This window comes from Macaca thibetana, chromosome 1, assembly GCF_024542745.1.
Source record: "Macaca thibetana thibetana isolate TM-01 chromosome 1, ASM2454274v1, whole genome shotgun sequence".
Classification (NCBI taxonomy): Eukaryota; Metazoa; Chordata; class Mammalia; order Primates; family Cercopithecidae; genus Macaca; species Macaca thibetana.
In genome coordinates this window covers 128,521,798-128,537,536 of record NC_065578.1, presented here as the reverse complement: position 1 = coordinate 128,537,536, position 15,739 = coordinate 128,521,798, and the positions used below count along the sequence as shown (strand labels likewise).

At 54.0% G+C, this 15,739-nt stretch overlaps 2 protein-coding genes and 1 long non-coding RNA gene across 16 annotated transcripts in view; 1 reads left to right on the top strand and 2 right to left on the bottom strand.

The window, feature by feature from the left end:
* LAMTOR2 (late endosomal/lysosomal adaptor, MAPK and MTOR activator 2) overlaps window positions 1-15,739 on the bottom strand; it is a 334,290-nt gene that overhangs the window by 88,930 nt on the left and 229,621 nt on the right. The window contains exon 1 of one of the 2 annotated variants that reach the window (XM_050755603.1): window positions 9,925-9,928. The exons of the other annotated variant lie outside the window; for it this stretch is intronic. The gene's annotated coding sequence lies outside the window, so the exon portion shown is untranslated. Of the gene's footprint in view, window positions 1-9,924; window positions 9,929-15,739 lie in introns of those variants that run through there. 2 annotated transcript variants of the gene reach the window in all.
* ARHGEF2 (Rho/Rac guanine nucleotide exchange factor 2) overlaps window positions 1-15,739 on the top strand; it is a 69,264-nt gene that overhangs the window by 30,294 nt on the left and 23,231 nt on the right. For 5 of the 12 annotated variants that reach the window (XM_050752481.1, XM_050752473.1, XM_050752463.1 and 2 more), the window contains exons 5-6: window positions 320-359; window positions 1,561-1,654. In XM_050752481.1, coding sequence (XP_050608438.1) covers window positions 320-359; window positions 1,561-1,654 — 134 coding nt within the window. Of the gene's footprint in view, window positions 1-319; window positions 360-1,560; window positions 1,655-4,563; window positions 4,654-5,738; window positions 5,881-6,194; window positions 6,430-12,779; window positions 15,592-15,739 lie in introns of those variants that run through there. The other 7 variants (XM_050752522.1, XM_050752502.1, XM_050752516.1 and 4 more) reach the window with 4 other exon arrangements.
* LOC126935369 (uncharacterized) lies at window positions 1,534-6,532 on the bottom strand. Of its 2 annotated transcripts, none has more exons than XR_007719232.1 (3): window positions 6,483-6,532; window positions 3,795-3,903; window positions 1,534-1,640 (listed from the first exon to the last, which is right to left on the bottom strand). It is a non-coding gene; the product is annotated as an uncharacterized LOC126935369 (long non-coding RNA). The 2 variants fall into 2 exon arrangements; XR_007719231.1 differs by lacking the exon at window positions 6,483-6,532 and adding an exon at window positions 6,099-6,113.

Sequence of the window (15,739 nt, the reverse complement as noted above, 5' to 3'; positions counted from 1 at the left end):
TTGTCCTCAGATGGAGTATTGGGAGCTCTGGGTGAAACCTCTGATATATCAGTCTCCCAGCCACCGTCTCCACATGACCCTGGTGCTCTGTTCCCCTGGATAACCCTGGTGCTGTGTTCCCATGGCTCCTAAATTCTTCAGCTCTGCCCTGCTTAGACCCCGCCCCCTCTCCCTGCTGCCCACTGCCCGCCCTCAGGAATGGCGTCACATGCACCTGCAGCTTGGGAACCTGATCCAGGTGAAGCGGGTGGGGGAGGAAGCCCTGGGCGCCTTTGTCTGGCTTTAGCTAGACACTTTTCGTCTCCTTTTGTGTTGGCAGGGAATTTATCCCAGTCCTCTGCCATTGACCTCAGGAAACGGTGAGTGTGGGGGACTCAGAATCCTTCAAAAGCCTCTATAGGGGAAGAGCAATAAGGTCTAGGCCATGGTTTTGTAGCCCCAGGGGTCTCCCTGCTTCCTGAATCATTCCTCCCCTTAACATTTCTGATCTAAGACCTCCAAATATCCTTCCCTGAGCTGCATATAATTCACCCTCTTTTCTTTGGTTTGGGTGGGCTCACCAGGTTCCCGGTAGCTGCATGAGACCGGGGGAGAAATTAGGGAAAGAAAAGGAGTATCCAGGGCACAGGGTGTCCATTGAATAACAGAGCATGGGAATTGCTTGCTGTTGTCAGTGGTATAGGGTGAAAGGGCAGATAGACTGTTGAACAGTCTTAGTGAAGGAGAGTGACCAAGGACCATGGATCAGTTTAGGATGGCTCAGATAATAGACCAATGGGGATTGGCCCTAAGGAGGGCTGGGCAAGGGCTGTGGAGCTCCCAGCAGAGAGGGCAGGGCCTGAAGGCAGAGTTCAGGTCTGGAAGTGGAGGCTGGGAGATTTGAATAACTATGTAAATAAGCATGCAAAATCAGCACCTGCTTATTTGGCTCCTATGGCTGAAGCCTGATTAGAGTGGGTCAGCCCTCTAAGACAGTGTGGATGTGTAAGCAAGTAATGGTCCCTTTAAGATATCAGGCTCTGCTTTGTGGTCCTGAAAATCTCTAGCTGACACATCCTCCTGGCTCTGGGTTTGGGATTAGCTCATGGGATGGGGCTGATGAAATCCCAGGAAATTCAGTCCTTATTGGCTTTAGGCCCAGAGGCCTTCTCCAAACAGCAGAGAGGGTCGTACACAGGGCTCTTGTTCTGAGAGGAGAAAATGCCCCTCGGGAGAGCCCCCACCCCATACCACTTCCGTTGGGGAGCAGCATGAGAGAGGAGACTGGGCCTCCCATCCTGAGCCTGGATTAGGTAGGAAGGAGGAGTCTGTATTTATCTGGGTGGAGCCTGGAGTTTTCTTCCTAAATAGAGGGGCTTGGGAAGCTGAAATGCCCACATCCAGGAAGTCCTAGGAGGTCAGGATGGGGGCTTATCTTTCTCTCCCAGTCCTTCCTCTTTCTTCCTTCCCATTCTGGCTCTGCTGGTCATGGATCCTTCATCCAGCATCTCTCAGGAAGTATCTTTTTCTTCATTTCCAGCATTACCTCCATCTTCTCATGTCTTCTTCTTCTCTCTGCAGCTGCAGCCAGCTGGAAGGACATTCAGGTACCTGGGCAGGCTCCTCCCTGCGACGGACCTTCAGCTTCCTCTTGGGAATGACTGGAAAGGCCAAGGTAGGAGTCAGCTGGGGAAGCAGGAGGCTTGGGACCCACTGCCCTCCCCAGTTCCTTTTCTCCCATCCCACCATCGCCACCTCCCACCACTCCCCCTATTGGAAACTCAGAGCAATGGTTCCATTTTTTAATTTTTTTATTTTTTTAAGAGGGGGGGTCCTCTGTCTCCCAGGCTGGAGTACAATGGCACGATCATAGCTCACTGCAGCCTCTAACTCTTGGGCCCAAGCAATCCTCTTGCCTTGGCCTCCCAAAGTGCAGGGATTACAGGTGTGAGCCACTGTGCCCAGCCAAATGCTTCAAATTTTAAGGGAACACATGCTATCTCTTCCAGCCTGTATCTCTGTGTCCCAGCAAATCACCTTTTCTCTGCTTTCCCCTACGCCTCCAGCTTAGCAGTCAGCTGTGGACAGCTGGAAGGGGAAAAGGGCCAGGAACCTCAGAAGCTGAGAAATGGCCTAGCCCTCCCTCTCTTCAGGCCTCACATAGCTGACAGGTGGGCAGCAGAAACCTCAACCATTGGACATAATAATGATAATAATTACAGCACTACTTTTTACTTCTTCATAGAGTATCAGGGTTTGCTAAGTGCTTTTACACTCATAATTTTATGGGTGGATACAGCAGCTGAAGGAGATGAAATCAGACCACAGGCAGAGTAGAAGCTGGGAAAGTATATGATTATGGAAGCACATGCATACCCGTACGTGTGCGGCCATGTGCTGTTCTGATCCCAGGAAGCAAAGGCACATTGTTCTCATCCTTATTACAAACCTTCGGGCTCTAGTGAAACCGGGAGCTCTGCCTACTCCTTGAATTCATTTCCACTTTCTTCATTTACTGTCAGAGTGAGCTGCCCCCCTTTTCCTCCCCTGGCCTCTCCAAGTATGCATGTGCTTTCCAACTTGGGGCGGCTTCTGAGTATTGAAAGAAACCCCAGGGAAGTCATCATCATATTCACCTTGAAGAGCCATGAGATTCTCACCAGTAAGTTTGCCTGGGCTCCTCCCAGCCCCACCCGCAGTGCCAGGGTTCTCCCCCTTCCAGCCTTTTTTGGCCAAGATTCCCTTTTCTCTGGGTGGGCTGGGAAGGTCAAAATGAAAGCAGGTCATGTTGTTAGCACCTCTCACCACAGGCCATGGGTGGGGAGTTGAGTCCGACGGAGGCATGAGACTGGGTGAGCCTCAGAAGAGGAGCAGCTGGAGAATCTGAAAGCTGATGGGAAGGGAGGGCAGGTGGGACAGTGAGGTTTCTCTCCCATGGGGGAACGGAGATCTTGAGGGAACAAAGCAAAAACAGAAACTTGGGGTCTGAGTCTCACCTTCCTACAGGCTGTCTCACTACAAGGTAGGGGAGTCTGCTAGTGGAATCACCCCCTTTTCTTGCCGTGGGAATGGTAGGGGAAGTCAGTACTGCCCAGGGGCCATCCAGATCCCAGTTAGTCTGTGTTTGTCCACCCTTGCCCTAACAGTCTGATGGAGGGTTGAGTAACCTGGTGAAGGGGAATGAGGGCAGAGACTTTGGAGCCCAGATGGGGAACAGGGAAGCGCCAGAGTGAGTCAGGACATTGCCTCGCTCAGCCTTTCCTCCCCACGTCTGTGGTCCTGTCTTCCTTTGTTTCCCTCTCTGCCATCTCCTGGTCCATCTTCTTTCCACCTTCATGAATATGTGGGCCTGCTTCATTTAATCTCTTTCTCCATAAGCAGTAAACATCAGGGGGTGGGGCTGGAGAGAAGCTCAGTCAAGCAGTGAGAAAAGGAAGTGGCTTAGTCCCTCCTACTTGAGTGGCATTGCACACTTGATGAAACACTTTCCAGGGGTCAGCTCATTTAATTCTTATAACAATTCTGGCAAAGATAAGTATTTCAATCTCAATTCTACAGACAAATACTTAAAGGTTAGTTACTTTGCCCAAGATCTCACAGCTCATAAGAGGTGGTGCCATATTAGAAACCCAGGGCTTTGGCTCTGTATTGCCTCTGTTTCTCTCAATAGCCCTAACACAACAGTTCATTCCCTCTCATCCTTTCCTTCTTCCAGCTTCTGGCTGGATGGCCACTTAAGGCAATTTGGCCTTAATCACCTCTTCCCAGAATATACAAGGTCCAGACCAATAGAAGAAAGAAGAAAAACAAATCACCTTGGGACAGTGTAGACCTTGGGCTTGGGTATCCCCAGGAGACCCATCTTTTCACCAACTGGCCAAGACTTTGGCAACCAGGTTCTTCCCTGGGACCTCCTCCCTATCCCTGAAATGGGAGGGACACATTTCGTCAAGTTAAATGGGCTAAAGAAGGTGGTGGCTATTTTTAGATCCTGGTATAAATGTTTGTTTTTGTGTATCTAAAAAAATTATTTCTGAAAATCCAGAAGATATCACTGGATAGGAGTAGAGGGGAGGCCGGAATGAAGAAGGGGCTTGGAAAAGCGGGGCAGGTGACACCAAGGGGAAGGGAAAAGTGTTCATTGTTCAAGAGGATATAGAAAATGGAAACTGAGTCAAGCTGCAGGCCAAGCTCACTAAACACAAGTGTTTTTAAAGGCAGAACACTTTTCTTTACCCTGTCCCTAGTCCCTTTCCTTGCTATTCATCTCCTAAGGGGAAGAAGAGGGCACAGGGTGAGGGGTAGGGTAACAGCAGGGGGATGGAAAGTAGACTGAAGGTTGGGGTGGGAGACAGAAAAGGGTTTGAGGGTCGGGTCCTCTTCTTTCATAGAGACCTTCTTAGTTGAGTTGAGGGACCGTGAGGTCCCTTGGAAAACCCCAGGGTTCAAATTCTACGTTTCCTGGGTACCCAGGCTGGAGTGTGGCCCTTTAAGATTCTATCCATAGCTTGCAGCACTCTCCTGCCCCAGGCCTGGGAGAGAAGCTGAGGTCCCACCCCAGATCTTGTCTCTGGGCCTCCTGTGGGTGGAGCCTTGAGGCCAAGATTCTAGCCTCTGGCTGTCTGTTTTTAAATTTAGTACATTCCTGAGTCTTGGCTGCCCACCTCGGGGGAGGTGAGTCTGGAGTTCTGGGGCCAGGAGCCTCAGGACTCTTGGTTTGGGGGAGTTCCTACGCCCTCCCTGTAGGTAGGTATCCTTGGCAGGTGCAAGCCGGGAAGAACCAGCTATGGCCCTGGGAAAGTCCTTCCTGCTTTCTAATTTTCATCTAGCCTGAACTGGGCATGGTTTATTTCCTCTCCCTTTTTCCTGGTCTTTGCTATTTAAGGATCCTAAACAGGGGAATGGGTGAAGAAAGAGGTGAAGAAGGAGTTGCTAGGCAGGAGGGGAAGCTGGAGGGGCAGTGTAGGGGTAGTGCTGGGGGTGAGGAGCCTAACCAGCTCAGCCAGTGGTGAGGCAGTGGAGCCCAAAAATAGTGGCAGAGGCTAAAATTGGCACCTATGAGAGTGCTGAGTTGGGCTTGAAACCTGCAGCCTGGCCCCACTGCTGAGCCAGGGCAGGGAGCTGCTGGATCTGGGTTGGGTCTCCCCTCCCTCCCTTCTTCTCCCATGCCCTTTGGGGCCAGAATCAGGCAGGACCCTGTTAACCGAAGGCTCTGTCCCAGGCCTCTCTGTGCTTCTAGTTTCTCCTGAGAAACGGGAGACCCTGAGAGGCAGAAATGAACTTCATTGTAAGTGATCATAGTTAAACTGGAGGAGGAATTGTCCCAATAGCAGGAAACTCACCCAAAGTGGTGGCTGGCTCAGGCTGGGGAAAAGGGTCCAGGGAGATGAATGCCCCACCTTACCCTGCTTCTTGTGGAGAGGCTGGTTGGGCCCTAACTTTCTTTGACTAGGGCAGGCTGGTTTCTGGTCTTTCAGTTTCGGCTTAACTTGCAACAAGAGAACTGGAGTTAGACACATGGAAGGCCTTCGGTAAAAGTGGAGAATCCCAACCTAGTCCCCCAAAGTAGCTGGCAGAGGCGGAGCTAGGAGGAGGATGGGCAGAGTGGGGTCCGGAAGGCCCCAGAAGGGTGGGGCAATTGGGAGAATTCTCTTCTCTCTATTCTTCGACCTCTGCAAGTGAATCCTAGCCTTCCCGTGTACTGGTGTACTGAAGACCCAGCGTTTAGTTCTTCTCTGATTTCCTCTCTCTCTGGCCACACCTGCCCCAATCGTAAAAGGGGGTCAGTCTGCTCAGGCCTGCTTTGATGGGACCCCCAAGGCCAGGAAGGAACTGGTCTTGGGTTCTCCAGGAGCTGGAGGCGGATGGAATCCTCCTGCCTGCGGGTCTTTAAAGACTGAGGTAACGCAGTGGGGGAGGGAGAAAAGGAGGGGGAGGGGAGAAGGGAAGAAGAGGAAGGGAGAGGGGAAAGGGCCGACCTGGGTCCGGCTAGGGCTGCCGGGCTGGGTTTTAGGAAAAGCATAGCTAAGAGGCGGGTATCTGGGGCTAGAGGGCGCCCCCAGGCGCTGGAGGGGAAATGGGCAGTGGGGCCCCTCAAACCTGTCCTAGGACCCTCGTACCTCTCCGAGCTGCCCCCACACAAACCCTGGCGTCCCGTCCTGCGCGCCGGCACCCCGCCCTCCCTCCGCTCCGCCTCCCCCCTTCCTGAGCTTGGGCGGGGGAGGAGACTAGGGTTTGAGGAACTGGTGCTGGGTGCCGGGCGAGGGGAGTCAGACTTCCTGTCCCCGAGACCAACGCGTGCGGGCCGGACCCCTCCCCCCGCCCTCCCCCCAGAGTAGCCGGACGCCGGGGTCCGCGCCGTGTCCTCCCTGGTCCCCCAGTCCGATTATGTCTCGGATCGAATCCCTCACGCGGGCACGGATCGACCGGAGCAAAGAGCTGGCGAGCAAGGTGGGCTCGGAAACCCCTCTCCCTCCGCCGCTGTCCTCGGGGGCTCCCCGAACCTCGGCACCCGCGGTGCATCCTCTGTCTCCCCGTCTGCTTTCTGGGCGCCAAAATCGGGCGGAGCGGTGGATCGGCAAGCGGCGGGACGGGGTGGGTGGGGACTGCGAGCAAGTGGGTAAGGGTGGGGGGAGCGGCAGACGCGACGGTGCTGGGATCCCGGGAGGGAGCGGAGCGGACCTAGGCTTGGTCGCCTCGGAGCCGGCGGGACCGAGTGCTTTAGGCCGCTTGAAAGAAAGTTGCTCCGGTAAGGGACGGAGCGGGAAGAGGGAGGTGTGTGTCCCGGGGGTGGGGGCGGTGGAAGCTCCGGCACCTCCTCTCCCCCCGGGCCCTACCGGCTTGGCCTTGGCGTAGCGACCCCCCTCAACCCCCAGTCGCTGGCTTGGTCGTTCCCCCTTTGTCCCCGCCATCCGGCGGAGGGGACGGGAGGGGGTGGTTTCCCGGCTTCCTCCTACCACCACCACCACCTCTCCAAGACAAAAGTCAGCTCCTCCTCTCCTCGCAAATGGACTTTCCAGCTGTGATTCAGTTCTCCCCTCTGGGTGGGCGGGTGGTTGGGGTCGGGACGGCCGAGGGACGGCTTACTTCCCCCAAGCCATCACCTCTAGGTGAAGGGAGCAGAGGGCTTTGTGTAGCTGGGATCCTTTCCTCCATCCTTAGCACTTCTGCCTGGAACATAGGGCCTCCATCCCTATCTGCCCCGCCAGCCTCCTAGCTCCTCTTTCTCCCAACCTGAAACCCTTAGGCTGACCCACCTGGCACTATGCATTGTGTTCCCTGACCTTCCTCCTCCTCCCCCAGCTCTCTCATTCTCTCATCTGCTCATCTTGGGGTCCCTTCACCTAGCATTTCATGAGTCTGGGTGTATAGTTATCCACACTCCTCCCCCATCATGACCTCTTGGCCACTCCTCTCCAAGTACCCTTTATCCCTGCCTTTGTACCAGCCCCATTCCCAAGTGCCCTGACCTTTCCACACCCAGACCCCAGGAAATGACGAAGCTGACTTGCAGGTGAATAAGTCAGAGCTGAAAGGAAGGTGGTGCCTGCAGACAGCACCTCCCAGCTCCTTTAGGGCCCCCCCCGCACTGTACCCATTATCAGAAAGGCCAGGTCCCAGCCCAGAGCTGGTTTAATCTCTGGCTTCTCTCCGACCTGAGTGCCCTCCCCTGGTGCCAGCCTATGCTGATCACCGTCTTCAGCCAAGGGAGCAGTACCCCTCTGGAGTCCTTAAGTGTGATGGAAAGCCCTCCCCTCCACCTCCCTGCTGGTTCCTAGCCAGGCTACCTGTCTTGATGCTAAACTGGGAGAAGCAGAGGTTCCATCCTGGGTTGGGGGTGGAGGGCCAGGGAAGGCAGCTTTAAAATGACTTTCTTTCCGGGGTTGGGATTAGATTTTGCTATCCGGAAAGCAACGGGGGATTTGAGTAGGGCCTAAGACAAACAGAGGGCCAGGGTGAGGTGGCTGAAGTGTGGTGGAACAGTGGGGTGGCAGACAGGCTCTTCACAGCCCTGCGCCAGGCCAGGCCCCAGCTCCAAAGTCTGTTTATTTTTTCAACCGTTTGAGCTGAGACCCTGGAGTAGAGCCAAGGGGGGCGGGAGAGGTTTTTTGAAACCACGGAAATTTGGTTCCACCCTAAAAAGGAAAGCCATGGGGGAGCCGGTTGGGGGAAGACCTGGCTAGGGGGGTATAGAGAGAGGTTCTGGGGGGGCAGGTAGATACTGGGATCCCTTTGCCATTATTGTGGGGAGCTGGGAGGTCAGACACCTGGGTGTTCATGCTGTTTTTGTTTTTTTGGTGGTGGGGGGACTGGCTCTTTCTACCATGGGGGCTGGCTGTGTGGGGTGGGTAATTTGGGAATCTGGCTGGCAGCGGGGAGTGGGGGGCTGAGTGGGTGGATCTGAGAGGGCAAAGAGACCACAGGAGGAGGGTGGTTGTCAGTTTGGGCTGGTCGGAAGGGGAGGGCCACCTCCGGAAAACTGTGGTTACAGAAGGGGGAGTTGGTTCTTAGCCAACAAACCCTGGATCCCCTCTCCCCCCTCCCCCCAGCACACCAGCTGTCTCCTTTCTTTTTATACTGTGGTGGGAAGTAGAGGGGCACCCGCTGGAAAAGACATTATTTGAGGAAGATGGTCTCCCCTGCTACCTCCTTGGGGGGATGGGTCACAGCTAAGCCCTAACACCTCAGCCCTTCCCCATTCCTTGCCTCATTCCCTGGGAGCTCCTCCTAGGAGGAGGAATGTAAGTTTAACCTGCCCCTTTCTCTGTCCCATACTCACAGGATCTCTCTGTGTAGCCCCCTCCATGCTTCCTTTTTCTTTCCACTCCATTTCTGTTCTCCCAGGCTGTCTTCAGTCCTCCACCTCCTCAGTTCTCTCTACTCTACTTCCTACCTCCACAAGCCCCAGACCTCACAGGTCCCCTTTCTCTCTTTAGCCCCCTGTTCTTCCCTTTCTCCTTTCCCAAACCCCAACCATCATATCCCTTAGAACAAAGGGTCCTTTTCTGCCAAGCAGGGACCAGAGGTCTAGGGATGGCTGTGGAGGCTGGGGGTCCCCTTGGAATCTCTGTGGTGGGCAGGTGGAGTGGGGAGTGTGCAGAGCGACTATTTCTTTGTTCTGAGGAATGGAGAGGTGGCCGGCTTTGTGTGCAGGACTAGGAGTGCAGCGGAGAGGAGGGTTGGGGGAGCCCAGGAGGGAGCTAAGAGGGCTGACGGTGTTGGAGGAGAGTGGAAGAATAGGGGGTCCTCCTGGTGGTTGAGGCTTCTGGGGACATAGACAAAAATTCTAGGGGTCATGGAGGTTAGGGAGAGAGTTGAGGGGGAGGGGAGAAGTGAGGATGGGGGAAGGGAGTCTAAAGCTTAGGGAAGTCACTGAGTGACTTGCAGGAGGTTAGACAGGGCCTAGAGAAGGACCTGCTGAGGCCGACCAGAGGAGTTACAGTGGGGTCTGATCTCAGCCACTCTGGTTGTGGAATTTGACCTTGGAATCAAGGAGGGGACAGATGTGAATGTGTGCATCCCCTGTGTGCATCTTACTGGTGTGCTGGTGTGTCAGTGTGTTTGCCTGCCTGCCTGCCCTCCTAAGTCTGTGCCCAGATGCTCCGGGCCACTGTTTTGAACAGTGGTCAGCAAAGTAGGGGTTCGTGCTCTCTGGCCATGAGAAAGTAGCTTCATCCTTAGCTTCAGTTTCTGGTTGGAAGTATCGTCTAGGAGCTGAGTGAGCGGATTGGTCAGGATTTCTGAAACTGGTAAGAGAAAAGGCTGAGAGGAGCTGGCTGGACCCTTCCGGGTTTGTTTATGTCTCCTTGGGAGAGGGTGGGGGTGGGGTTGCAGGCAGCAGCTGCCCCCCTCCCAACCCAGCCGGCCTGCCCTGTGCCAGGAGGGCAGGGAGTCCTGGCACAGCTATTGTTCACTTGCACAAATGCCTGTCTGTTTGCATTGCTACCCCCCTCTTTCTCTTTCTGCTTGTCTCTCTCTCCTGGCCTGACAGGTGTGGCCGGGTAGGGGGCAGGCTGGGGTCCAGGACGCTTGGGTCTCAGGGTCCCTAACCTGATTTATTCCCTGTGGCCCTTAGCATCCCTCTTCTGTTTCACCCGTACCCACCCCCATTGCCAGTGTCTCATCTTCATTCACTAAGCAGGCATTTATTAAGTGCCTTTGTGTGTGCAGTGATGTCTTTCTGTGTTGTTTCTGGCTTTGGCATTAGTGTTTCCATTTGGCTGCCTTCCCCTCAGCCTCCTGTCTTCATCTTGTCCCGGGAAGCTCATAAAGGAGCAGGGCCTGGCTGAGACCACCCCAAGCCCTCTTCTCAGTCCCACTGCCAGCAATCCCTCACCTCTTCATTTCCCAGCCCTATAGCTCCTCCTCCAGGACTTAGTGCCCTTCATAGCCAACGGCACCTCTGCTGTCCAGAGGCTGAGCCACAGGTGACTCGAATCCCAGTAGAACACTCCACGGGCTCTCTGGTCACTATTACAGAGGGTGTGGACAGAGGTGTAACCACCTTGGGGAAGGGGCTGCTGCCAGGTGCAGCTGGAGGAGAGGTGATTCTGAGTACTCTGTGACTCTCCCAGAAGTCTTGATTTGGACATACCTGAGAGAGAAGCAAAGGCAGATGAGAGAGCTGGGCACGGTGACTCGCACCCGTAATCCTAGCATTTTGGAAGACCAAGGCAGCCGGATCGCATGAGCTCAGGAGTTTGAGACAAGCCTGGGCAACATAGTGAGCCCTCATCTCTACAAAACTACTAAGTTTTAAAAATCTATTATTACAAAAAGAAAAAGATGAGCGCTTAGGGCCTGCTTGGAGAAGCTCTACCTCGCCTGGGTAGATCTGCCTGGCCTTGCTGCCTGCTGGGAGCACAGGAAGCCAAAGTCCTAGCCTTGGCATTGCCTTCCCCTCCATGTACGTCACTGTTTCCTCATCCCTTAGCCTGGGAGACAAAGTGGAGAGAAGAAGGGAGACTGTGTCTGCCTTTGAGCTTTTCAGTAGAGATCCACAATGCCCTCTGCCATTGCTCCCATCTTTCTTTCTTTCTTTCTTTTTTTTTTTTTTTGAGACAGAGTCTCAAAAAGAGGCTGGAGTGCAGTGGCGCCATCTCGGCTCACTGCAAGCTCTGCCTTCTGGGTTCACGCCATTCTCCTGCCTCAGCCTCCTGAGTAGCTGGGACTACAGGCGCCCGCCACCACGCCTGGCTAATTTTTTGTATTTTTAGTAGAGACTGGGTTTCACCATGTTGGCCAGGATGGTCTCAATCTCCTGACCTCGTGATCCACCCACCTCAGCCTCCCAAAGTGGCTGGGATTACAGGCGTGAGCCACCGCGCCCGGCCTCTTTTTTTTATTTTTTTTTGAGACGGAGTCTCACTCTGTTGCCCAGGCTGGAGTGCAGTTGCGTGATCTTGGCTCGCCGTAACCTCTACCTCCCGGGTTCAAGCAATTCTGCCTCAGCCTCCTAAGTTGTTGGGATTACAGGCACTCACCACCACACCCGGCCAATTTTTGTATTTTTCATAGAGATGGGGTTTTCGTAGAGATGGGGTTTTGACCTGGACTGAGGCTGGTCTCAAACCCTTGACCTCAAGTGATCTGCCTGCCTCGGCCTCCCAAAGTGTTAGGATTACAGGCGTGAGCCACTGCACCCAGCCCGGCCCCATCTTTCTTTCCCGAAAGTGACTGAGATCTGGGATGACAGTGGAAGGAAATTTGGGGTTGGTCTTCTGACTTCCAGAGGAAACCCTCAGGGTCTAAACTCAAAGGAAATAGGAGAGAATGGCTTAGAGCCCTTCAGGAGGAGGGAGAAAGGAGAAACAAGAAGAGACAGAAGGTTTTAAAGCTCTGATAAGGAAGGAAGAGGGTTCCCAGAGTAGGAGCCAGGGTGCTGCTGAGACCCCATGTCTTGGTCTCTATACATCCTTTCTTGCTTCTTTGCTTCCTTCCTTTTCTTTCATTTTGAGACATGTATTGGGTGCCTATTGTATACCAGGTATTGTGGTAAGGGCTTTCATGTTCTTTCTTTATCCTTGATGTAGCAGTAGTGTGGATGAAGGTGTGTAGCAAGAAGGACTTCCCATGGGATTTGTGAGAAAGAGACAGAATGACTCTAGGGCTGAGCGTGGTGATTCACACCTGTAATTCCAGCACTTTGGGGAGGCCAGGGCAGGAGGATCACTTGATCCCAGGAGTTTGAGACCAGCCTGGGCAGCATAGCAAGACCCTGTCTCTACAAAAAAAATTTTTTTTAAATTAGCTGAGCATTATGATGCATGCCTGTGGTCCCAGCTATTTGGAGGGCTGAGATGGAAGGATCACTTGAGCCCGGGAGATCAAGGCTGCAGTGAGCCATGATCATGCCAATGCACTCCAGTCCGAGCAACAGAGTGAGACCCTGTCTCAAAACAAAAAAAAAAAAAAAAGAAAAAGAAAAAAAAAATGTCTCTAGATGCTGGAGAGCAAAAGACTGAACCAAGCAGGAAGGGCCTCTGAGCATTGGAGTGGGTGTTACAGATTGTGGAGCAATGGGCCCTTTTTCTTGGTGAATGGATTGGGTCTTGGAGGTAAAGGGCTGTCCTACTTGAGCGTGGGTAAATGGGAGACCAATGTGATTATCTTAAGAATACCTGGAAAAGAGTAGGACAAAGAACCAAACAAGCCCACTCACTCCACCTCTAGAGCAGGCACCACTGGTAAGCAGGCCCTGTGTCCTTCCATCCTCAGAAGCCCGAGCCCTGGGGCGGGCACAGGCGACCTCCGGGACAATAGCACTAGGCAGTGCCAGGGCCGCTTGCTGCTGGGCAGTGCCCGTGTTGGGATGTGCTGCTGCTGTGGCTGTTGCCCGCTGCTGGCCCACCTAGAGCAGGGGTCACTTCGAGAGAGGGTGAGTGTTGGGAGATGGAGGAGGCAGGGCCCAGAGTACCAGGGCTGTCTGTGGAACATTGATGCCAGAGAGGGGAAGGGCCACTGGAGACCCTGTTCTCTGGCTCCCCCAGTCCTCTCCCTCCATTTGCCACTCCATCTGAGCTGGTCGAACAGATGAGTGTTTGTGGATGCCACAGGGGGAGGGTGGAGGGCAAAGGGCAGAGGTAAGGTGTGGAAGAGGGTACTTGTAGCGGCACTGGGGCAGAGCTGCAGCACTGCCCATTCTGGAGTGACCTTGGTCCAGTCATGTTGTTTTTTTAATACTGTTTTCAGCTTGCTTGCTTTTACTTACGTTTTTATTTTTATTTTTTATAGAGATGGGTCTCGCTGTGTTGCTCAGGCTGTTCTCAAACTCCTGGCCTCAAGTGATCCTCCCATCTCAGCCCCACAAAGTGCTGGGATTACAGGTGTGAGCCACCTCGCCGGCCTCTTGCTTTTAATTCAAATGTGATATGTGCTCAAACTTTTGGTTTTTGTTGTATAGAAGGATGGGAGGGCAGGAGAGGAGGAGAAAAGGGAAAATGTATGGCAGTGGGAAGAGATATTTGGACTTGGTATTTGAGGTCCTGTGAGGTTATTATTCAAAGGTGAATTTGAACTTCTTTTTTTTTTTTTTGAGACAGAGTCTCACTCTGTGGCCCAGGCTGGAGTGCAGTGGCCCAATCTCAACTCACTGCAGCTTCCAACCTCCCCGGTTCAAGCGATTCTCCTGCCTCAGCCTCCCAAGTAGCTGGGATTACGGGTGCCCGCCACCACGCCCAGCTAATTTTTTGTATTTTTAGTAGAAACAGGGTTTCACCATGTTGGCCAGGCTGGTCTCGAACTCCTGACCTCGGGTGATCCACCTGCTTCGGCCTCCCAAAGTGCTGGGATTATGGGATTACAGGTGTGAGCCACCACACCCAACCTGAATTTGAACTTCTAAAGAGCTTAATTTGGCACAAGATAGGTGGAGGTTAGACCAAAGGGAGCATTTTCTAGTGGTCCAGGCAGGTACATATCAGAATAGAAAAAAGGAGGCCAGAACAGTTTAGAGGTTTGAGTTCGAGGCTAGAGGCAGCTCAGCTTCCTGAATAAGCCTAGGTAGAGGAGCAGTTGGCCTGCGTGAGGAGGAGGGGAAGAGAGGCTGTGGGCGGGAGAGGAGAACAGTGGCGGAGAAGCAAGGCTGAGAAAGGGAAGGCAGAGCGGGAGGAGCCCAGGAGGGAGACCCTGGGAGGAGAAGGGAGGACATGGAGAGACCACGAGACAGGAGGAGGATGCGAACAATAGATGATTGGGGATGAGGAGGATGCATAAGGGGAGAAGGGATTGACCCCAAGACCTCTGGGCTCTGGACATCATCAGGCAAACCTGGAGCTTGAGAGGAGAAGCAGGAAAGAGAAGGATCTTGGGCCACCAGGAAGCTCTGAGACCCTAGGCACTGTAGCCCCATGCCCTCTGTCCCTGCACTGTTGACTCAGCCCCTCCGCACTTCCCCTTTCTACCCGTTTCTGCCCCAAGCACCAGGGCCGTGCATCTCTTCCCCTCCTCCACCTCTCAGCTGCTAGCGTGGCCTCGGCTGAGTCAGTACTGGTCTCCTAGAGTCCGGGCTGAGTGCTTCCCGCTGAGCTGTAATCCTCTGTCCCCAGCCCAGGTCCTCTGACTTGGGGCTTCTGGATCTGGCAGATCTGGATCCCTCAGCCATCTGGATCCTGCTCTTTGATTTCTGAGAGCCTGAGAAACCTTGGAGGGAGTGGTCTTCTCAGCTTCTAGTCCTGCTCTAAGAGGGGAGGGAAAATCCAGAGATCGGAGGTCATAACTGAGGAAGGTCCTAGAATAGTGGGAAGAGTGATATCCCCCTCTTCTCACCTTTTTAGGCTTTTTGGGAATCGCAGGGGCTTAAAGAGGGACAGATAGGAGGTCAGGGAGAGTGACTTGACTTGCAGAGGCAGGGGCACTGGGGGAAATGGGAGACAGCAGAGTTGGGAAACGCTGGCTCAGAGGCTCTGAGGAAGGTGTGCACCATCTCTGCGGAGACCAACACTGAAGGATGAAGGGTAGATGTCAGAAAGGACTTCCTAGGATGGGAGAGACCAGTTGGGTGAGGAGCAATTGAGGAAACTCTCCTAGGTTTTAACTCTGGAGAGTAGTATGAGAGGGATAAAAGTTAGACTGCAGGAGAGATTTTCCGCTGGAAGCAACCGAGGTGGCTGGCTGAGCTTACTTACTTAAAGATTCCAGAGCGGAAGGGTGACCCAAAGGCAGCTGCCCTCACCTTAAGGTTAGTAGGGGACATACTGCCTCCCAGACAGGCCCTGTGTGTTGAGGCTGAAGGTTGGTGAAAAGAGTTAGAGGTCTGGGATCCTGATCCCTGGGTTGAGGGTGGCAGGGGAGGCATTCTGCCCCCTTCAGCCAATCTAATAAGGGGATCTCCTGCCCCCCCACTGTGACTGCCACAGAGACAGCGGCTCCAACACTGGTTGTCATGGTTATAAGAGGAGCTAACTCCCATAGATTGGAAAGCGCTGGTGAGCTGGCACCCTCCGCTTCGCCTGCTCTCCCCTCCTCTCTGCGCATCTTCCCCCTAGCACAGAGAGGAGAGTACAGCAGCTCGGGGGCGAGCAGAGCTAGGGCTGGGAAGGTGGAGTGAGGACGCAGAGACCTAGAGCCAGGGAGATGAGTGGCAACAGGAGGCAGCCCAGCCGCAGGGGCCAGGTAGGTCAGGGACCCAGAACCCATCCGGGCTGGCCGCCCCAGAGCCTGGCCTGGTCATTCCTGGACAGCTGCCTCTGACACTCAGTTGCAGGCTCTGCTTTAGGAACTGGTGTCTTTCCAGCATCCTCAGGCTGGCATTTCTTCCTTG